The 20,942-nt window shown below is 35.0% G+C and overlaps 1 protein-coding gene across 3 annotated transcripts; it reads left to right on the forward strand.

Annotated features, from left to right (window-relative positions):
• The first annotated feature begins 508 nt into the window (after positions 1-508).
• On the forward strand, positions 509-18,323 carry LOC131161583 (uncharacterized). Of its 3 annotated transcripts, none has more exons than XM_058117429.1 (6): positions 543-736; positions 3,461-3,654; positions 4,710-4,874; positions 10,484-10,535; positions 11,269-11,335; positions 17,809-18,323. In XM_058117429.1, the coding sequence occupies exons 2-6, from the start codon at positions 3,652-3,654 to the stop codon at positions 17,897-17,899; spliced, it is 378 nt and encodes a 125-aa protein (XP_057973412.1). In that variant the 5' UTR covers positions 543-736; positions 3,461-3,651; the 3' UTR covers positions 17,900-18,323. The 3 variants fall into 3 exon arrangements, with proteins under 3 accessions (XP_057973411.1, XP_057973412.1, XP_057973410.1); XM_058117427.1 differs by having other exon boundaries at positions 568-736; positions 3,446-3,654; XM_058117428.1 differs by lacking the exon at positions 3,461-3,654 and having other exon boundaries at positions 509-736.
• Positions 18,324-20,942: the final 2,619 nt, after the last annotated feature.

The raw sequence follows: 20,942 nt of genomic DNA on the forward strand, positions 1-20,942 counted from the left end.
TAAAAAATTTAAAATATCTTACTTTCCCTTAATAATAACCCATTGTAGGCATATCTTATGTGTTTCCACATCACTCTCTTAAACTTTTGTTCATATTTTGTCATAAAAAAATGGAAATAGAGTTGTTTTTTAAGGTATTCATGATAAAAAAAATTTGAATTTGAAGATGCAAGTATATCCTCGTAAAACAAATTATTTGAATTTTTGAAAATTATTTGGTAAAATGCAATATTACATATTGATACTTTTTTTTAAAGAAATAATTTATAAAATTTAAGCAAAACTAAGTAATTTTTATATAATGATTATTGAAAAGGAAAATCATCGAATAGAAAATTAAAAAGGTCATGAAAGTTATATATATAATTTCTAAAACAAATATATTTTATTTTTAACTATCATGATAAAAAAATTATAAATTAAAAACATTTTAAGAAGAATGATTGAATTTAAAATAGTTAAAAATTATTTAAGCATCCTTTAATTAGAAGCGAGATAATAGAAAATTAGAAACAGATACATGGATTGCACCATTTTTGCTATCATAAGCCCATAGCGCATAGCCCATCACAAATCCTTATTTTACGATTGGGCCTGCCACGCATTCTTTCCCTCTCCGTCTCTCTCTTTCTCTCCCCCTTCTCCTAGCCCCACACGACGAACATCGAAACAGTAGCACAAGCACGGCGAGTCTTCAGAATCGTTTGGACTTCAACGTAATCGCCAGGCTTTCGAGGTATGCTGAAAACCCTATTCTGCTTCTGCATCATCATCATCATCATCATCATCATCTTCTTCTTAAGCTTCATGTTTTGTATGAATTGGGTTTTGATCAACTTGTTTTATTTATTTATTCAATTAATTGTTGCGATTCACAGAGTGAGCAAACCATTTTCACGATCCAATCCACCTATTAGTGTAAACTTTTAATGCTATATCCTCCCCCACGCGTTCTACTAGTGATAGGAATGCTGATTTACTGCTCTGTGATGAATTATAGGTTGGTGGAATGCGAGTTCTTGGTTCTCACCCCCGCTCCCTTTTTTTGTGACCGAGGGATTGGGGATGACATTTGGACAATGCAAATGAATAATGTTGAATTTTCTTATTGTACTAGTATATTTATTTAGAAGACAATGTTTGACACTGGGAGAAATTCAGTTGTTTGCTGATCTTCTGGTTTGCTTTGGTAAAGCTACAGACTTGTGCTTTATATTCTGTTAATAGTTTTGAAAAAGTTGCATGTGCATCAATTAGTAAACATGACCAATCTATTTAGTATTTTATTATGTGAGTTGCACTTTAAGAGCTATTATTTGTTGTGTTGATCGCAATATCATGGCGTGTTAGCTACGGGTTTGTTGTTTGCCTCTTATGTCAAAATGCTAGTCGTCCTAAACCTTGAAAAGCATGTTTGGATCACACCCTCTCCCTATTTTTAAGTTGCCAGACCATTACTCCCATGCATATCCGATCTTATTCAATTTCCTATTCCTTTTATCTTTAGCAAAGTGCACTTGGAAAGGTAAAGTTCTGTCCATGTTTAGGACTTTTGTTTGGTTATGATTCTCAATAGAGTCTCTTGATGTTTGTGTGCTCTAGTAGTGGTCACTTTCATTTTCATCTTTCATGCATTGCTTTACCACCTGGCATATGAGGGATAAGTTTGATATTTTTAAAGGGCAGTGGATCTGTCCACTTTCTTTTGGCTGCTTCTTTGCTTGCCTCTTTTGGAGGTTCTTAGTAGGAATGATGATGCTAAGAGTTTGTGAGTGGTGCCTGTGTTTGGTTGGAGAGAAATGCTTGACTTTCCTTGTTTCGCTTTACTTTTTTTTTTTTGGTTAGAAAAATAAGATATATTCATTGAAGGGAAAGAAGTTACTGCTAGGATAAAAAAAGATTCTCCTCAAAGAAGAAACCAAAATAGAATGGAAAAAAATTGAAATAAAATCTCCTCCCAATGTAGGGATTTTATACTCTCTATTCAGGGGTTTATAATTGTAATCTTTCTTTGAGTTTTTGACCCATTTCAACTCTTGCTTTCCTCTATTCCCATGTATTTAGAAGGCCAAAGCTCCACTTAAAAGATTAAAGTCTTCATCTAGTAAGTTGGGGAGTGGTGGGTAGGTGAGGTCTAAACAAGAGGGTGGTTTGGGTATTGAAAATTTATTGTCTAAAAACACAACTCTTTTGGCTAAATGGATTTGACAGTTTCTGTTAGAGAATTCTTCCCTGTGGCATTTAGTTGTTAAAAATAAGTACGGATGAGACAAGAATGGGTGGGATAATAATTTGAGACTTTAGATGTTCTCCGGATAGTCCATGGAAAGATATCTCTTAGAGTTATCCCCTCTTCAATCTCATTCCCCATATTAAATTCTTGGTGGGAAGAGGTAGTAATATCTGTGTTTGGGAAGACCCTTGGTTGGGGGATGCAGTTTTGTCCATCTCTTTTCCATGCCTTTTTCCCCTGAACTCAAGGCAGGATGGTTCGATTTCTTATTTTGTTGTTGATCTAGGTGGTCTTTTTCCTTCTTGGGATTTCCACTTTTGTAGATCGTTAAATGATAGGGAGATGGTAAACTATCCTCTTTGCTAGTCTTGTTGAATAACTGTTGTTTTTCTTTAGAGGAGGACAAGCGGTTTTGGTCTTTGGATCCTTTGGGGGTATACTCTTGCAAATATTTTTGGGATTTTTTGAATAGGTCTAATTTACCTTTTCCTCTCTATAGTTCCATTTGGAAGGCCAAAGTTCCCTTTAAAGTCTAGGCTTTTACTTGATTGGTTGCGCTTGATAGAATTAATACCAATAACATGCTATATGTTAGGAGACCTATGAGGGCTATATCTCTAGACATCTGTGATCTTTGTTTTAATTGTTTAGAATCTTCATTGCATTTATTCATTCATTGTGACTATGCTTGGACTGGAGGCTTTGTAATAAGTTAGGTATTTTAGGTGAACGTTGGGCGAGTTCTGAGATAGTGGAGGGCTTTTTAGCAGCCTTTTCTGTTGGTTTTGGCAGGAAAAAGGAAAGGGCAGTGCTCTGGAAATGTGCTTTTTGGGGGTTGTGATGGAGCATAATACGCGCTTTTTTTCAGGGAAGAAGTTGTCTCTTTTGCTGATTTGTGTGGGCATGAGAATTTTAAGGGGGGTGAGCTTTTCTGATAGTCAGTGCAATTTTCAGGTTGTTTCTTTGTGTTTTTTAGTTGGATTTTCCAGACTATGTTAAGTAGATGTTTTATTCTCCTAGCTGTATATTCTTATTCTATTAATGAAATTCTTCTTTAACTATAAAGTAAGAATCTGTTGCAAATCAGGAGACCTTTTTGAAGGCCTTATCTCCTGATGTTTGTGTGTTTTGTCACTTGGATTCTAAGTTGGCATCTCATTTGTTATTTTGCTTGGAGCATGTGGAATAAATTGTTTAACATGTTGAGAGAAGCTTGTGTTTGCCCAGCGTCGGTGGATCGAATGTTGGCTATTTCTTTTGAAGGTTTTGGAAGAAGGAAGGATAGGGATGCTCTTTTGAAATTTGGGATATTTGCAGTGCTGTGGGGTTTATGGTTGGAGCGCAGTGCATGGATTTTTTGAGGAAAAAATATTGAATAAGCAGCTGGTTTGGGAAAAGATTCATTACCTGGCCTCTTTATGGTGCGTTGATTTTGGATGCTTTAATTGAGCAAGCTTTTTGGAAATTCAACAAGATTGGAAGAATTTTTCGCTTTGATACTTCATTGTATTTTTTTGTGCTTTTAGTTTCATCTCCCTGGATTTTTCCAGAATTTTGATGGGAGGTGTCTCATTCTCCTCTTTGTAAATTCTTCTCTTTTTAATGAAATCTTTTCTTTTGCTATAAAAAAAATCTATTTGAAAAGGCACCCCTTTAAAATCGCGAACAAAAGACCAGAGAAGCCAAGTACTAAATCCTTTCGAAATCAAAGTACCAGAATTCCTCTTTCTAGAAAAGATACGAGCATTTATTTCTATCCAAATTCCCCATAAAACAGCAAAAATGCCACAAGTCCATAAGAATAAATTATCAACACTCTTACCAAAACCTATAAAAGAGATATGTAATAATTTCTCCCCTGAATTCAGGCAAACCCAATTCTCCCCAAAAACAGCAAATAGCTAATTTCAGACCCCCCAAGAGAAAGGGCAATACAAAAATAGAATTGAAGCAGATTTTGAGCTATCAAAACACAAGAAATAAACATCCGGAGATAAATCCCTACAAAAGCCTCATACTTTGTATCAGGTTGTTGATGTTAGTTAACTCCATTAAGAGAAACCAACCAATCAATGCCTTGATCTTAGAGGGGACTGGGACTTTAGCTTTCCATACAAAATGATGAAGGGGAAAGGATTTAAAAGATTTGATCAAATGCTCAAAAAAAGATTTCGAAGGGTAGAACCTTGAGGGATCTGAAGCTCAACTCGTACTATCCTTCTCCCATAGGAGTTGGCAGCCCTCCAAAAGAACGAACAAAGAAGATAGTGCCTCCAACTCCCTATTTACTCTTTATTTTCTCTTTTTCTGTTTTAAAAGAGGGTGCCTTATCCTCATTTTGTATCTTGCTCTTTTCTTTATTAACTTTTATACTGAAAATTGAGGTAGCTACAATGCATAAAAAATGCTGTCATTGTTGATTTTCTTTTAGATGTTTAATATTTTTGGCATCGATGTGTTTACTATTGTTTTGCAGACTGAGCCCATGGCAGGGGCAGGGAGTTCCATGTTATGCTCTTTTCTTTTATTTACTGCCATCCTTTCTCTTCAAGAAATGTACCGGGGGAAGTTAGCATCTTCAGAGCTATTTACCATACTTGGAGGGTTCATCAGTTCCCTATTATTTCTCGTGCTGTTGACAGTGAGTTCTTAAGGCTTCTCATTGATTTTTTCATTCTCCTGTGTGGATATTACATGGATACATGAACATTGCTAGTACTCCTGGTCCTGGTTCCTTTTATTGTTTGGAATGTATTAAATATGTTTTTCTGAATGTAATTTCATTTGTGTATAATTGGCAGGGGATTCTATTGGACCAATTTGTTTTTTATCCTATTTCAGTTATTGTGATTTGAGTTGCATTCTAGTTAAGCTGTAGATTTTTAATTTTTTGTCATGCTGTGTATCTTTCGACTGTGCTTGTGTAAATGGCATATGCTTAAACAACAACAACAACAAAACCAAGCCTTAAGTGGGGTCGGCTAAAATGGCATATGCTTGGCAACATATATTCGTATTCTTTCATAAGAGTTGTCAATGTATTTATAACTAATTTAGTTGTAAAATGTTAATTGAAAATTCTTTTAGGGAAGGGTTTTGGTTCCCTTTTGTGTGAATGAATTATGACTTACCAAAGCAAAGTACATAATGAAGCGAAGGCTCTCTGCTAAAAATTTTCTGTGTGATTTATGTTTCAATTATGAAAATGAGATCTGGAAAAAAATTCAAGGAAAAATCAAATAGGGGTGGCTGGGGTTCTTTTAGGCATTTTGTGTGATTCAAAGTTGGGAATGGAGAGAGGATGGTGTTTTGGGAATTGATATTATTTATGCTGTACTTACAATACTTATTTCCTGATCTTGTTTGCAATAGTCAGAGACAACAAACTTGTCTTTATATGGTTAGATCTGGTGTGTTTATCCATTGGGATGCCAAATCATTTTTTTTTGGTCTCTTCCTCTATAAGAGTAGGATGGAGGGCATACTAAGGTGTGAGATTAGAGGGTCAAAACTTATTAAAGAATTGCTTTATATTTTTAAAAATAATTTGGGTCCATTTAAAGGAATTAAAATACTTTGATTTTGAGGCATTGAGCTCGTTCTTGACACATTGTGTCAAAAAGGAAAGGTTCATGATAGGGTGATTTGGGAAAGGGGGAAGGGGAATGCTTATGATAGGGTGATTTGACTTTTCCTGGATAGAGTTTCAGCAACAGTTTTGGGTCGGGATGGAGGTTGGATTAGTGGGTGTGCGTCTTTCTTTGGTAACTATGAATAGTGTCCATAATTTAGTTTTTGGCTTCTTGGGGGTGAGGCAAGCTGATCTGTTTCTTTTTCTCTTTTTCTTGTGGCTGATGTTTTGAGTAGGATGATTGATAGAGTGTTGGAGAGGGGTGTGGTTCAGAGCCTGTTTGTGGGGAATAGTGACGTGATTGTTTAGCATTAGTAATTTGCAGATGACACAGTTTTTGTTTGTACCTGATGGATGGGTCCTCTTTTTGTAGCGTTCTACCATCTTTAAAGCTTTTGAGCTAGTGTCGCAGCTAAAGCTTAATTTGGGTAAGTGTGGCTTAGCAGCTGTTAGCTTGAGTCCCAATGTGGTTTCTAGTTTTGGTACTCTTGTGGGCTGTTGTATCCTGAAGTCGTCTTTGACATGCCTAGTAGTTCCTTTGGGTGGAAATCCTCAAGCTGTTTGGTTTTGGGACCCACTTATTGGTAAGGTCCCCTAGTGCTTACATGGTTGGAAGGGTGCTCTTTTTTCTTTTGGTGGTCTTATTAATTTATTTCAAGCCATCTCTCCTGTCGGGTTTAAGGTCCTCGTAGGTGTAAAAGCTAGGTTGAAGAGGATTGTGAAGGGCTTCGTTTGTGGTTGGGGTTGGGGAAGAGGAAGGATCATCTTATGAGTTGGGAAAGTTTATTTATAGGATTAAGGGTGATGGGGTTGGGTTTCCCTTGGAAATTTGGTGTCTAAAAACTTTTCCCCTGTGGGTGAGTGGTTATGTTGTTTTCCTTTGGAAACTCTCTTTGACATAATACTGTCAAAAGTAAATTTGGTTTGCATGGGAATGGATGGGATGCTAAAATTGGAAATAGAGTTTCTCATGAATGTCCATGGAAGTTTATTTCACAGATTTCAGTTCTTCTTTCCTTGTCTACTTTTGGGATGATTTTTGGGTAGGAGAGCATTTTTTTTTTTGAAGAGTTTGTTTATTTTATTTTATTTTTTAATGCTTTGCATTACTTTGTGTCCGCATGCTCCAACTTCTCATTCTGGTTCTTGATGAAATTTTGTCTCCGGAGATCTTCATTTTTGTAGGAATCTTAAGGATAGGGATCCGAGTATCATTCTGTCCTTCATTTGTTAGATTCTTTTTGGTCTTCCTATGGAAGGGATGTTAGGATTTGCATTTTGTATGTTTCTACTGTGTTCTCTTCTAAATTTTTTCATTCCTATTTGATTCGGTCCTCAAATTCATTCCTGCTTGCTATTTTTTTGTGGAGTGGAAAGGTGCCTATTAAGGTTTAGGCTTTTGTGTGGATGGCCATTCTTAATAAACACCTATAGTTTGTTGCAGACTAGAAGGCCCTGCAGGGCTTTGTCTCCTGATGCTTGCGTATTGTGCTTTTCTAGTGGTGAGGCTCATGTTCATCAGTTTCTTCACTGCATAGGTGGTTGGAGTCCTCAGAACAAGCTATTTGGATTATTTGATGAGTGTAGGTATGTCCCAACTCTTCAGAGGTTTGGGAGGAAAAAGAAGTGAGGAGATTTGATTATGGCCTTGAGCAGTTTTGGCTATTTTTTGGGTGATTTGGCTTGAGAGAAATGCTGGTATTTCCACAATCATTATGGCTACTGACTACATGAGGAACTCAACCTTTTTTCTACCCGGCTTTGTTATGGGTGTCTCTTCTGCTCGTTTTTGGGTGCTTTGGTTTCTCTATTTTCTGCCGAATTGGACTGCAGTGTTAGCTTGATTTCTTGCATTTGTTTTGTTTTCTTTTGTTCAGAGGTTTTTTTTTTTTTTTTTAGTATTTTGAAGATTTCTTTTCTCTCTTATTTATTTATTAATGCAAAAGAAGAGATTTTATTCGGAAGAAGAAGAAATACAAGAAGGAGCATTAGAAATCCTCCTTTAGATATACTATAAGAAAAAACAAAATAAATCAAAACAGCACAGCCAGCCAATCAAGCTGTTAATCAGAAAAAGAAAACCCTCTGAAACATCTGGCTCAAAAGCCCACAAGGAGGTCAGGTACTGAATTCTATCCTAAAGCATAATCAAAGACATTCTCTTTCCTGTAAAAATACAAGCATTCTGCTCCAACCGAATCCCCAACAACACTGCAAAATCAGACACTTCCACAATGCCAAACCATCTTTTACCCCTTCCAATACCTGAGAAACAGATAGTCAGCAAACCCTTCACCCACTCCAGATACACCCAACTCTCTCCAAATAAGCCAAAAAGATTATTCAACACCCTCCATGAAAAGGAGCAATGAAGTAATATGAGAGAAGGTGAGAAGCAGATCCTAAATTTTCAAAACAAAGTGAACATACTTTAGGAGTTGAAGCCTTAAAAGGTCTCCTACTGTGCAGCTGATCGCTAGTGTTAAACTCTATTAAGAACAACCAATCAAATAAAAGACTTAATCCTAGAGAGGAGTTTAGCCTTCCCAATAGATCAAATGAAGTGGGAAAGACAAGTTTTTATTGGTTAAATGCTCAAAAAAAGATTTACTAGAATACTCCCCCGAAGAATCGAGAATCCAGGAACAGAGGTTTTTGGAGGATTTCATATCCTTGTGGTATTCTTTTCTCTATAAATATAGTTTCTTTTTCTATGTATATGTAAAAAATCTTAGAAACCTTGTGATTTAGAACAGGAACGGAAATTCAGAAACAGTGAGAGAGAGGGAGAATTATGGGAGAGAATTAGAAAGAAGAGAAGAAGAGGAGGAGAGGAAGGACAGAGAAGAAGAGTGAAGAAAGGATGAGAAGAAAGGTTGCTGTGCACGACAGAAGTCACATAACGGAAGGGCAGAGCAGAGAATTAGAGAACAGAAAGAGAGACTAGACAGAAGATAATAGATAAGGAAGGAGGAAGAAGAAAGAAAAGATAGGGAGGCAGAGAGAGAATTGCAATCTGATTTCAAGTTGATAACGGCCCACTGAAGTAAATAATTACGAAATAACCCTAACTAAAACAAATGATTACAAAATAGCTTCGGAGTACTGTACTTACACAAGATATCCCTAAATTAACTGAACTTCTAAAACATCTAAAATTTCTAATTTAAAACAGAATTCCTAATTTCTAAATCTTAAAAAAAAAAAAAATGATTGCCTAGAATTATCCGCAAGCAATCCTCTATCGCATTGGGTCCTGCTTCACATTATTTCTTTTTATGTTTTTTGTTAAATAGTTGTAATAGCTCTTAATTTGCATCTTTGCATGGTGAATTGCAATCTGATTTCAAATTGATAACTGTCAGCTGAAATAAAATCTGATTTGAAATTGATAACTGTCAACTGGAATGTAATCTGACTTCAAATTGATGACTGTCAACTGAAATAAATAATTAGAAAATAACCCTAACTAAAACAAATAATGACAAAATAACTTCAGAGTACTTAAAATACACAGGATAACCCAAAATTAACTAAACTTATAAATCATCTAAAATTGCTTATTTAGAAAAAAATCCCTAATTTCTAAATCTTCAAACAAAATATGATTGCCTAGAATTACCTGCAAGTGATCCTCCATCTCCTTGGTCAAGCATCACTTTATTTTTATGTATTTTGTTAAATAGTTGTAAATTGTAATAGCTCGTACTTTACATCTTTGCAGACTAGATTTGGAATTTAACCATTCATTAGTTCATCAAATAAAAAAAGGTGCACATATGCACATACATACATGGGTGCACAAATATTCACATACTTGTGTGAGGCGCAAGTTTTTCATTAATTATTATATACACTTGGCAAAGTAGTTGGTAATGAGATATTATGCCCCAAAGCTACAACATAAACTTTGTACATTTTAATCATTTTAGTACACAAGATGTACATAGGTCATCATTGTGCGAGTGCATACACAAGCTTGTCAATCACTCTATGCATTTACTCTCTGCGGTGTAATTGTTAATATACAGGAATATTGTTACACCAGAGAGCTACACAGGAACCTGAGACATCTTTAGCCATTTTGAGTCCTTTACACATAAATTGGTCAATTGGAGTACAGGAAACATGTCCTCGTACACACATTTTCATCACCATTCCTAGAATCATACTTGGTTGGGTAACTAATCATTGTGTCAGTCTACCACGAAGCTACAGTGTAAGCCTTGTACCGCTGTAGTCATTTGGCGATTGCATAAACATGGTTTGCCGCGAACATTTTCGTCAATACTCTTCCAATCATACTTGTAGTGTGGTTAATCATTTTATTACTCTACCATGAAGCTATTGTAAGAGCTGTGTACATCTTTAGTCATTTGGCATGCAGTGCTACCCAGCTATCCTCCCACAAGCATGACCCATAAACCCATTGGTACAAATACATTTTCATCATTATTCCTCCAATAATACTTGGCAGGTCAATTAATCATCTTATCAGAGTTTACCATGAAGCTACAGTATGACTGTATGAGCTTTGTACATCTGTAGTCATTTGCTTGGATGACCTATAAATTGCATAAACCTGGTATTTTCCATTGACATGGTTCTTCTTCTTGCAGTTCATTGGAAATTTCCAGGAAACGTGTGGAATGAAGACTGGGTGGGGTGCTGGTGAGTTCATTTTGCTTAACTTACTGTCAGTTCTATGTTATTTTTACTCGAAAAAACTATTTTTCTAAAACAAAGCAAAAAATATTCAAGAATGGGAAGACCAATGTTTAAATGAGCATGAAAATTCTATCATCATCTCCCAGGACATGAAACCTGGGAGATATGAGGCTTTTGTAACTAGTGCCTGTCGGTGCTCTTTCTTTCCCAAGAAAGCAACCTATTTTTTGTAAGTTCTACCATATATATTGTAGAAAATTCTTTTTCGCAATCCTTTTTTGTCATTCATCTTAAACACCACGAGCAGTGAGAGCAGCTATGGGCCTAGCAATCTGCTTATCCTGAAATTGTTTACTCACCAAACTCAGAGACTTAGGGTGCTGCCAACCGCATTTATCTCTTGCTTTACCCATCCTGGGCTTTCAAACAGTATTTTCATTGCTGTATTTTACATATAAACATTCAGCATCAGTTAGTGTGAGTGAGAATACCTTAGTTGGAATCAGGGAATTCAGGAACATTATAATCTGTACTTAAATTTTTAATTATTTTAGTATTTTATTATTACCACAGCCTGTGTCTTGTTGAAGTTTAAGTGGTTTATTGGGACTTTAGATTTCATCCATGCTTGCGCCTTTTAAACGCATGGCTTAGTTGTACTTGCATTATAATTGGTTAGAAAAAGATATGCATACATGATTACATGCTTATGTATTGTTATCATTTTTCTATGCAGTCATATTAGCGGAAGCAGTTGCCCTCATTGCTGCTAGCACCGTCCATCGAGTTTGTATCACAACCTGGTAATGCTAATGATAGAGCATAGATTCTGCCTGTGTAATTTATTGTTCATGATTTGGGTCAAAGAAAAATCCCTTATTGCTTATCTCCTTTCCTATATAAAAAGACCTATTGTATTACATTTGCCAACCTGAAATTTGTTCCTTAGCCATTATAATATGCTGCTAGGCATGTGTTTTTTACATTATTGTGAGACAACTGCCCTTCTAGATTTATTACAGTCGTGTAACTTTCATACATAAGCCAATAGAGATTGTTACACAATTTATTCAATAGAGATGCTTGGGTTCTTTTGGGACATTATCCCAGACTCCCATGTTGCGGACAATGTTACTGTGCCAATTTGATTGTTGAAATCAACCGTGAAGATTTTGAATTATCTGGGGTTACTGCATTATTAGGTGTTTTGAATTATAGTGGTGCTTATCTGAGATTTTGAATTATGGAGGTGTTTATCCAAAAATATCCCCACAAAGCACCGCTAAAACCGGAATCTTAATTCATTCATCAAAACTATTACAAGCCTATTTATAGGCTAATGACAAATTTAAGGACATTCACTAAAATAGCACTTTCCTAAATAAAATTAGGATATTTATAATAGTAATGAAGTTCCAATGAATGAGTCCAAAATATCAGAATTTTCTAAATTTCTGAGATTCCTAGTATACTTATTTGGATGATTCACTATGCTTCCCTTCCCAATGGATTGGGCTTGTTGGAGCTTGAACTGGCTGTTGGTGGAGTGGGACATAGGCCCTCAGCCATTTTCCATCACTCTCTTCTGCTTGGAAAGAGTTAAACTTGAATTATCTTTTTGAGGCCAACTAATAGAACGTTCACTTGAAGCTTCAGCATAGACTGAATCAACCTGCGCGGGGCATTTCACACATCCTTTAAGAGGGGATGATATCTTGCCTTTTATGCAATCAGCATAGAATTAGACATGGGATGATGTGTTGCATCATGTAGTTTTGCAACAATTTTCCTAATATTATAGTCCAAGTACCTATTTGACTTGCACATAGTTGAGAACTCAGAAGGAATACAACTTGAACCCGTGTATGGATATTGTGTATGAATTATGGGGGTGTTTATGCAAAAATATCCCCACAAACCCACAAACACCACTAAAACCGGAATCTTAATTCATTCATCAAAACTATTACAAGCCTAATATTTATAGGCTAATGACAAATTTAAGGAACCAGGGACATTCACTAAAATAGCACTTTCCTTAATAAAATTAGGATATTTATAATACTAATGAAGTTCCAATGAATGAGTCCAAAATATCAGAAATTTCTAAATTTCTGAGATTCCTAATGTACTTGTTTGGATGATTCACCATGCTTCCCTTCCCAATGGATTGGGCTTGTTGGAACTTGAAACTGGAGTGGGACATAGGCTCTCAGTCATTTTCCATCATTCTCTTTTGCTTGGAAAGAGATAAACTTGAATTACCTTTTTGAGGCCAATTAATAGAATGTTCACTTGAAGCTTCAGCATAGACTGAATCAACCTGCACGGGGCATCACACATCCTTTAAGAGGGGATGAGGTATCTTGCCTTTTATGCAATCAGGCATAGAATTGGGCATGGGATGATGTGTTTCATCATGAAGTTTTGCAACAATTTTCCTAATATTGTAGTCCAATTACCTATCTGACTTGCACATAGTTGAGAACTCAGAAGGAATACAACTTGAACCCGTTTATGGATATCCTTACTATGATTGGAGTGGTATGTGATTATGGACAAAATACACTAATATCCCCTGATTGTTAAAAAGGTTCGAACCTTGTAAGACATTCGAAAAATGATGCTGACCTTCCGTACATTTAAATGTAATGACATTTACATCCCCTTCTATTAGTTGAGCATCTCCGATAAAAATAGAAGTTGATGCGTTGTTCTTTATAACTGACATCTAAATTGTGAAAGTATTGAATAAATGAATGCAAATGGCAACAGCTCGATAAATCTTTCCATGGGAATGCATCTTCTTCATTGGTGCGTTTTTGAGAGGGCCGCCTTGCAGCGACCAACATTTCTGTTCTCATTCAAATTCATCCAACAATTGTTTGAGCTTTTTTTTTTGCCATTAGGAATTTTCCCTTGCCATTTAGGGGGTTAATTTCTTCTTTAAGACAAATTTATCTAGTCACCGTTGGAGATCAACCAACGAAGGGTATAAGTGTCATTTACTTAAATGTTAGGATGCGATCCTATCATTTTTTGAATGTCAAGGGAGGATCATGTTTTTATTTATTATTTATTTATATTTTTATCAAAAGTTGGGAGAGGTCAGTGTATTTTGCAGTTAATAGGCCTGGAACTCTTGCAGGTAATCAATTGAAAGGCGCACACACATGCTGATTGGAAACAAAGGGGCTGTTAGCTGTCATTTCTCATTTCTGTTTTCTGTTTTTGTTGCTCTACACTGAAGAGAAAACACGTTTGATTGGGTTGCTAGCTTTTTGTTTCTGGTGTCAGTTTTTGCAAAAAATGAAGACCAGATTTTATTAGTTTGAGTTGTTGTGGTTGCTACAGGACTTCAATATCCAGAATTGACTTTTGTAGATTAAATAATTCATTTTATACAACATTTTTAATTAAAATTAAAATAAAATGATATTTTAAATTTAGTTAAAAATTTATAATAAAAATATCCATGAAATTTTGAGAAAATAGTCGATTCAAATAATAATTTTTATCCATTTTTTTCCATTGTCATGTACAATATGATTGTTCTTGGAGCACTAAAAAGTGATTTTACAAATATAATAATCAAATATAATTATTATAATAATTTCCATTTTTATAATATATATATTTTATATTCTTTTGCATTTTTATTATTTTAAATTCAAGGACAAACATAAACATGAGTTTAATTAGGTTTTGTTAAGTTTTGGAAAATATAAACAAAGCATGTTGCTAGTTTTCATTTTTTTTCTTTTTTGACTTTCAATTTTGTTTCTGGTTTTCACTTTTTGTTTCACGTTTTCGTTTTTGATTAGCAATGTATGACATACTATACAAATTGTAAGATACGTATACGTATCATATCAAGAGAAAGAAGTGGTTTGTTGCCCGTGTATAACTTTGGCGTGTATCATGTGGTACAGGTAGTGCATTGCAGAATATGAAAATATTGCATTGCATCTGTGTCATGCGACACAGAGTGCTTGACTATACATTACTTCCAGTTGGTCCAATCAGCTAAAGAACTCAATTTTTAAAAATTATTCTTTGTTTTGTCTTAAAGATAACATATCTAAAAGGTCTTTAAGACCTTTTAGGCTTATTTTATAGCATCTAATTCACATTTTACAAAATTTTTAGGTCTCCAATCCTTGTAAGAAAATGTTCTTGTTTTCTCACTCTACAAAGGGGGTTTTCAAATCTTTTTTACCCACATGTTACCACAAGAAAATAAAAGGTTTTCTGTGTGGTTTTTGTAGTTTCTTTATAATTTGATATTGAGGATTTTTTGGTAGTTTATATAGGATTTCGGTAGTTTGTGAAGCTCCTTGGTTCTTTGATTTTTAATTGAAGAATGGTTGACAATGGAAGGGAAAGAGGAGTTGACCTTGCATGGGATCCTGGCACATGTTGAAGATGGTGGGCGTGCTGAGAGTGCTACGCTGAAGTTAATGTCCGACTCCAAATATCGTGGAAAACACTATTGGGTTGGTGTAGGGAGAATCAAAAACACCGCTGGCTCAATCCCACAAGGACGTAGCATTAGGAAGAAAAATGCCCCCATGAGTGTCATGATATTTTAGAAGTTGTTGGACACCTTTACAAAGAAGAAAGGAGTTTTCTCATGGTGATACGAGCAAAACAGACGATGAGGATGTCGTTGACAATGATCTTGGAGATAATGATCATGATGATTGGTTGATATTTGACAATGAAGATGTTTTTTGTTTTTGCATTCCTTATAGCACCATATTATTTCGTGTGTAGAGATATTATATGCTTATATTTTAAGAAATCTACTAGTAGTAGTACATATGTTGTCTTAGCCTATAAAATTATGGGCATATTTGTACATGCTTAATGGCTTTTTTGCTACATATACCATGAGGATTATTTAAAATCCTTCTGGTATGTATATGCTGCCATGCAACACTTTGGCTTTAATTTTTTTGATCTTAAAAGAAATATATTAAGAGAGAGGAGATAATTACAATGTAGGAGAGGGCAAGAGATCCTCATGGCAGGGAACATAAAAAATAAAATAAATAAAATAGAACTAACAAGCCCTAATAGGAAAACCCCTCCTCCTGAATTGATAGAATTCTGAAGCTCTTTAAACTCTTTGGCTCTTATTATGAATGAAAAGTTGTTATATGTTAGGTTATACTTTATTTTTGTTGTATATCGTATTCTTATGTACCAACTTTTGTTTTTTCTTATTTTTTTGTTTGTTATTTTTTTCTTTTTAAAAATTCTGTAGTGTTGTGTATCTTATGCTATGTGATACACAAAAACTTGGAAATCAAGATATGATACGTGTTGACAACTATGATCTGAATTGAGAATGTTAAGATGGTCTAGTTTCATTGATGGAGTTTGTATCATTTTTAATGAAGTTGGACACCTTAGGAAGAAGGAAGTGTAGTTTCTTGATGATGGGATGAATGAAGCAGACAATGATGTTGACATAATCTTGGAGACGATTTTGATGATTGATAGAAAGTTGGAGATATTTTTATTTTTTGATTTCTTTATTGACATACAACAATAGCACCATATTATTTGTGTATAGAGAGTGTATGTTCATATTGGAAGTCTTTCAGAAGTTATGCATATGGTGTTCATAGCATATGTGAGTATACACATGCTTGTACATGGTTATTGACATTTTTGGTACATATACAGTGAAAAGGGGGGGGGGGGAGACGACTATTTTATCATTTTTTTGGTGCTTGTGTGCAGCTATACGATTCGTTGTCTCTTGTGAATAAAAAGTTGACTTGTTGTGTATATTAGTTTTTAATTGTTATCATGTAATTGTGTTCTCATACAGTACTAGCTTTATTATTATTATTATTATTATTATTATTTTCTTTTTAATTAAAATTCCATACTTTTTACCATTTTGTTGTTGTGTAATTGTGTTCTCATACACTGCTAGCTTTGTTTTTCATTAAAATCACGCTGTGTTCATGTATCTTGCATTATGAGATGCACAAAAATGGAAATTGGGAAGTGACTCAATTTTCAAGTTGACAAATATGATATGAAGTAAGAATGTTAAGATGGATGAATGACGTAACTTTAAAAGGTTAAGGAATGGACTCATATGTTGTGGTGTAGGGCAGTTTTTGTAGAAGATAAGGGAAGAGCAGTTTAATTTGGATGCTTGCAATGTAGAGCAAGTAACTCTAGTAAGTGTTATTTAATTCATGTTAGAGATCGAGGGGGAAGGTAGGCAGTGAGACTGGCAAAAAAGGATTCATGTTACGTTGCTTTGTACATGCTATGCTTTTAGTTTGGCCTTTTTAGCGTTTCATCCTCGTAGTACTTACTGTGGTCCCTTAAAAGTTCAATGACATAAACTCATCCTGCTTGGACTCGATGTAAGAATTTATTGTTACAAAGATGGCAACGAGAAGCAATATGGCCCTTCTGACAGCAATTGTGGCACTCAAAATGGAAGGGGGAAGTTGTCGTGTTCCCATTTATTATCTTCAAACTTAGGAGTAGGGTCAGAAGTTGGGTGTGTTTCACGCCTTGAGCAAAAAACATGTTGAGAGCAAAAACATGTGGAATCTTGTGTTTTACCATCAATTTGAATGCATACATGTACATATATACTCATGCCCATGTATGCATCTACTTATTTTATTCACCTTTTCTCAGAAGTTGATTAGCCCCAGTTGGAGGCAAATGTATTTGGGGATTCTGGATTCCTAGTTGGATAATGATATGGAAAACTGATCTTCTGAAGAAAGGTGAAGGGACTGAGTCAGGAAATGGGGTTGGGAGCAGATCACTAAAGTGATTTTGATGATGTAGTAGTGTTGAGGTTTGTAGAGCTTCCTTTAATAACTGAGGAGAAACTCAATATAACATAAAGTTATTTTGCAGCAAAATTATCTGAAGCTTGTATTTTACATGTTAAACCATGAAACTTATTTAATATATATTATGAAGTATAATTATTCATGATAATAAAATACCAGGCCCAACCAAATAGGACCATTTCCATAGTAGCATTCTGGATGTTAACATAAATAAAGTTTCTGTTTTTTGTGTATTCCTTTAAATGAATTTTAGCGTCCTTGAATGATTCTTTTGCTGATATTATGCATATTCAAATGAAGCTGAGTCTATTTTGTGAGATGTTATTTTGGTAGTTCTAATTATTCTCAATATAATTTTGTTCACTTTTACTTCATTTTATTTGATTACTGTATGGTAATGCTTTTAGCAATATGGTTTTTGTCTACCACTGCAGTTTCTTGTTCTCAGCTGGATTACTGTACGAGGTTAATAAGCTTTCTGGGATGATGCTTTCCAAAAGTGAATCTAAATCGAAGAGGCACTAAATGGAGTGCTATACTTTCATTCATGATATCTGTACTGGATAGAAGTTTTTGTTACATTTTCCCTCTTAATTATCGCGTCTAATCTGTATGACACAATGGTCAACAATGTGATCAAGGGAGGCGAATATGGGTATTTTCGTCACAGGGAAGGCAAAATCTTTCCAAGGTTATGTTTTAGGATGAACCATGAAACTTCCTCCCCTCACACTTGGGAGAGGGAATAGAGATTTTGTGTAGGATACAAAATATTTGTTGTGAGAATGGGCCCCTGCGTTCGCATGACTTAACTAGATTGCCAAGTGCTTTTAATTTTCAGATGTATGTGATGCTTGCACTGCTTGGGAACATTATTAGTAGCTTGAACTTGAAACTTGTAGATTTGGGTCGAACTTGATACAAAGTTGTGCTGAGTTTTGTACACAAATTTCAAGTCTAAGACTTCATATCCATGTGTGTTTTAAGATTTGTTTCTCCATATTAGATTGAACCTTCAAACAATATTGTCTCATCGTTTTCTTTTGATTGTTTAAATTACTCAACAACTCTTCCCTTTAAAACCCCAAATAATTGTGAGCAAAAAATGAGAGTGCAGAGAAAAATTCCCTTGTGGTGCCAATTCAGTTAAGCTCGTTTGGAATTTAGAAAGTGTTTCTAGTGCTGTGAAATGGGGGGCCTTTCCTTCGCCTATCGTATGTATTGGCTTGGCTTCGTCCCGAACCAAGGAGGCATTCTGGTGGGCGTGCATGCGTAGGAAGGCGGATCACGACTGTTCAGTAACCCAGGATGATCCCTTCTTTCGCTGTATACCCCCTCCATCATTCGGAGGTGGGAGAAAGTTGGATATATATATATTAGGAAAATAAGAAAGAAAATAAAATATATAAAAAATAAATGAGCGAAATTTTAACACATCTTTAGTATATATTATTTGTAATCATCTTAGAATTTTTTTTTCTTAATACATAGAGGGAAAATATGATAAAAATGAATTTTCTTTTTATTTTCCGTATATCTCCATCAACAAAATGCTTGATCTAAACAGTCTTAACGAAAAAGCTGGTTGCAAAAAAAGTTCTGTAGTATCCTGATAATTATTGTTTGGTAACATGGATAAATGATAACTATATATTAATAAAAGATCTTCCATTGAAGAGCAGAAAGCATCTTTTTCAATGGATTTCCCCAAGCTAAGTGAAAGAATTGAGGAAAATTTCTCAGCAAATAAATTTATGATTCTGTTGAGAAAATGTTCTTTCGAACTAGACAGCCTAAATGATATTCCTGTGTATTACTAAATGAAATTGGTAAATCCTTAGCCCCTCCTATTTTTTACCACGTTGGCTACCTTGTGTTTCAAATGTGGTTGGAGGAATTTGGACCCCCTCCAAGTAACAGCTAATCTTACTAATTTTAATAAGCGTTTGGTACTTGGAAAATGTGAGAAAAAAGAAAGAAAAATATAGAGAAATATGTTTTTAATGTTTGATTATCGAGAAAAGTAACGAAAAAGCAAAAACAAAAAATATATCAAAACAATGAACAAAATGTTAATTTTAGACATCATTAATATTTGATTTTTTTTTAATTTCTAATTATATTAAAATAAAATTTTCATTTTTAGTATCATTTGGTATGGAGAGAATATAATGGAAAATGAATTTCCTACTTATTTTGCTTTTCTTTCCTTTTTCTCATCAAAATCTTTGATTCAAATAAACCTAAAGCTTTGGTTTGAAACTCTGAAAAATATTGGAGAAAGGAAAGGAAACTATCAAGAAATATGCATATTCATATTTGGTTATCGATGAAAGTGAGAAAAAACAAAAATACCAAATCCATAAACAAAAATTCAACTTTGTACATCATTAATATTTAGTTTTTCTTAATTTTAATGGTATTAAAATAAACTTTTATTTTTAATGATATTTAATAGAGAAGGAAAATGCAAGTCTCCTTCCTTTCTTTTCTCAAATAAAATTCTTGATCCAAACATATCTGTTTGAAGGAAGAAATCAATGTGGTCTCTTCAGGAATGCTACTTTTAAATTGCAACGGATCTCAAAGATTTGGAAAATGAAAATTGCACCAAAATTCAAATTTTTTATGTTTAAGCTAATTGATGTGTTGCTTCCGACAAGATCATGTTTGAAAAGAGGCATATTCTAAAACCGGATGCTGATATTTCTTGTCCCCTCTGTAGATACGAGGAGGAATCCTCGGACCATTTGTTTTTGAATTGTGATTTCTCTCAACGGGTGTGGTTTGCATCCCCTTTCCAATCTCAGCTTTCATCTTTCTCAAATTGGTGGGAATGCTTCCACACACTTGATCACTTAGGCTGACAGAGGCTGATATGGTCATGTTTCTGATGCAGACTGCTGTTGGCTTATGATGCATTTGGAAAGCTACGAATAGGAGTATCTTTGAGAGTAGGAATATTTTACCCTCTTCTGTTATTTGTGAGCTTTTCCAAATTCTGAGGATGCAGTAGGATTTAGAGTTTTCAATCTTTCGCCTCACGCCTCATCAGTCGGTTACCTTCCCTCGGTGTTTTTGTGATTGGGTGGCTTCAAGGGAGTTTGAACTCATCATTTTGTGTGATTTTTTTTAAAATTTTTTTATCGGTTAATTGTTAAATTGTATTCATCAAAACGGATATGTACAGAATTCTCTGGACATACCCTTGAGAGGGGACGCCAAAGCCCCCAAGCAAAGAAACATCAAAAGCAATTACAAGGAAACCGGGCATACCCAGGGGCACAAAGGCCAATCCAACCTGGGCATATCCAGGGAAAACTCAAACCATCGATGGAGACAGCTCAACCGTGGACGGATTCCTTCAACCCAAACAACCAAAAGCAATATGCCACAAACCGTCGACGGAAATCACCTTTCAGTCGACCGAATCCAGCCTAGAAACACCCAAACAGCTACTTGTTCAGGCACCCGAATCCAAACTGACTTCAATCAAAATCAAAATCATTTCGTGTGATGTAGCTTGGCGCCAGGATGGTTATGCTGCAGTAGGGATCGTGAGTAGACA

This window comes from Malania oleifera, chromosome 8, assembly GCF_029873635.1.
Source record: "Malania oleifera isolate guangnan ecotype guangnan chromosome 8, ASM2987363v1, whole genome shotgun sequence".
Lineage (NCBI taxonomy): Eukaryota > Viridiplantae > Streptophyta > Magnoliopsida > Santalales > Ximeniaceae > Malania > Malania oleifera.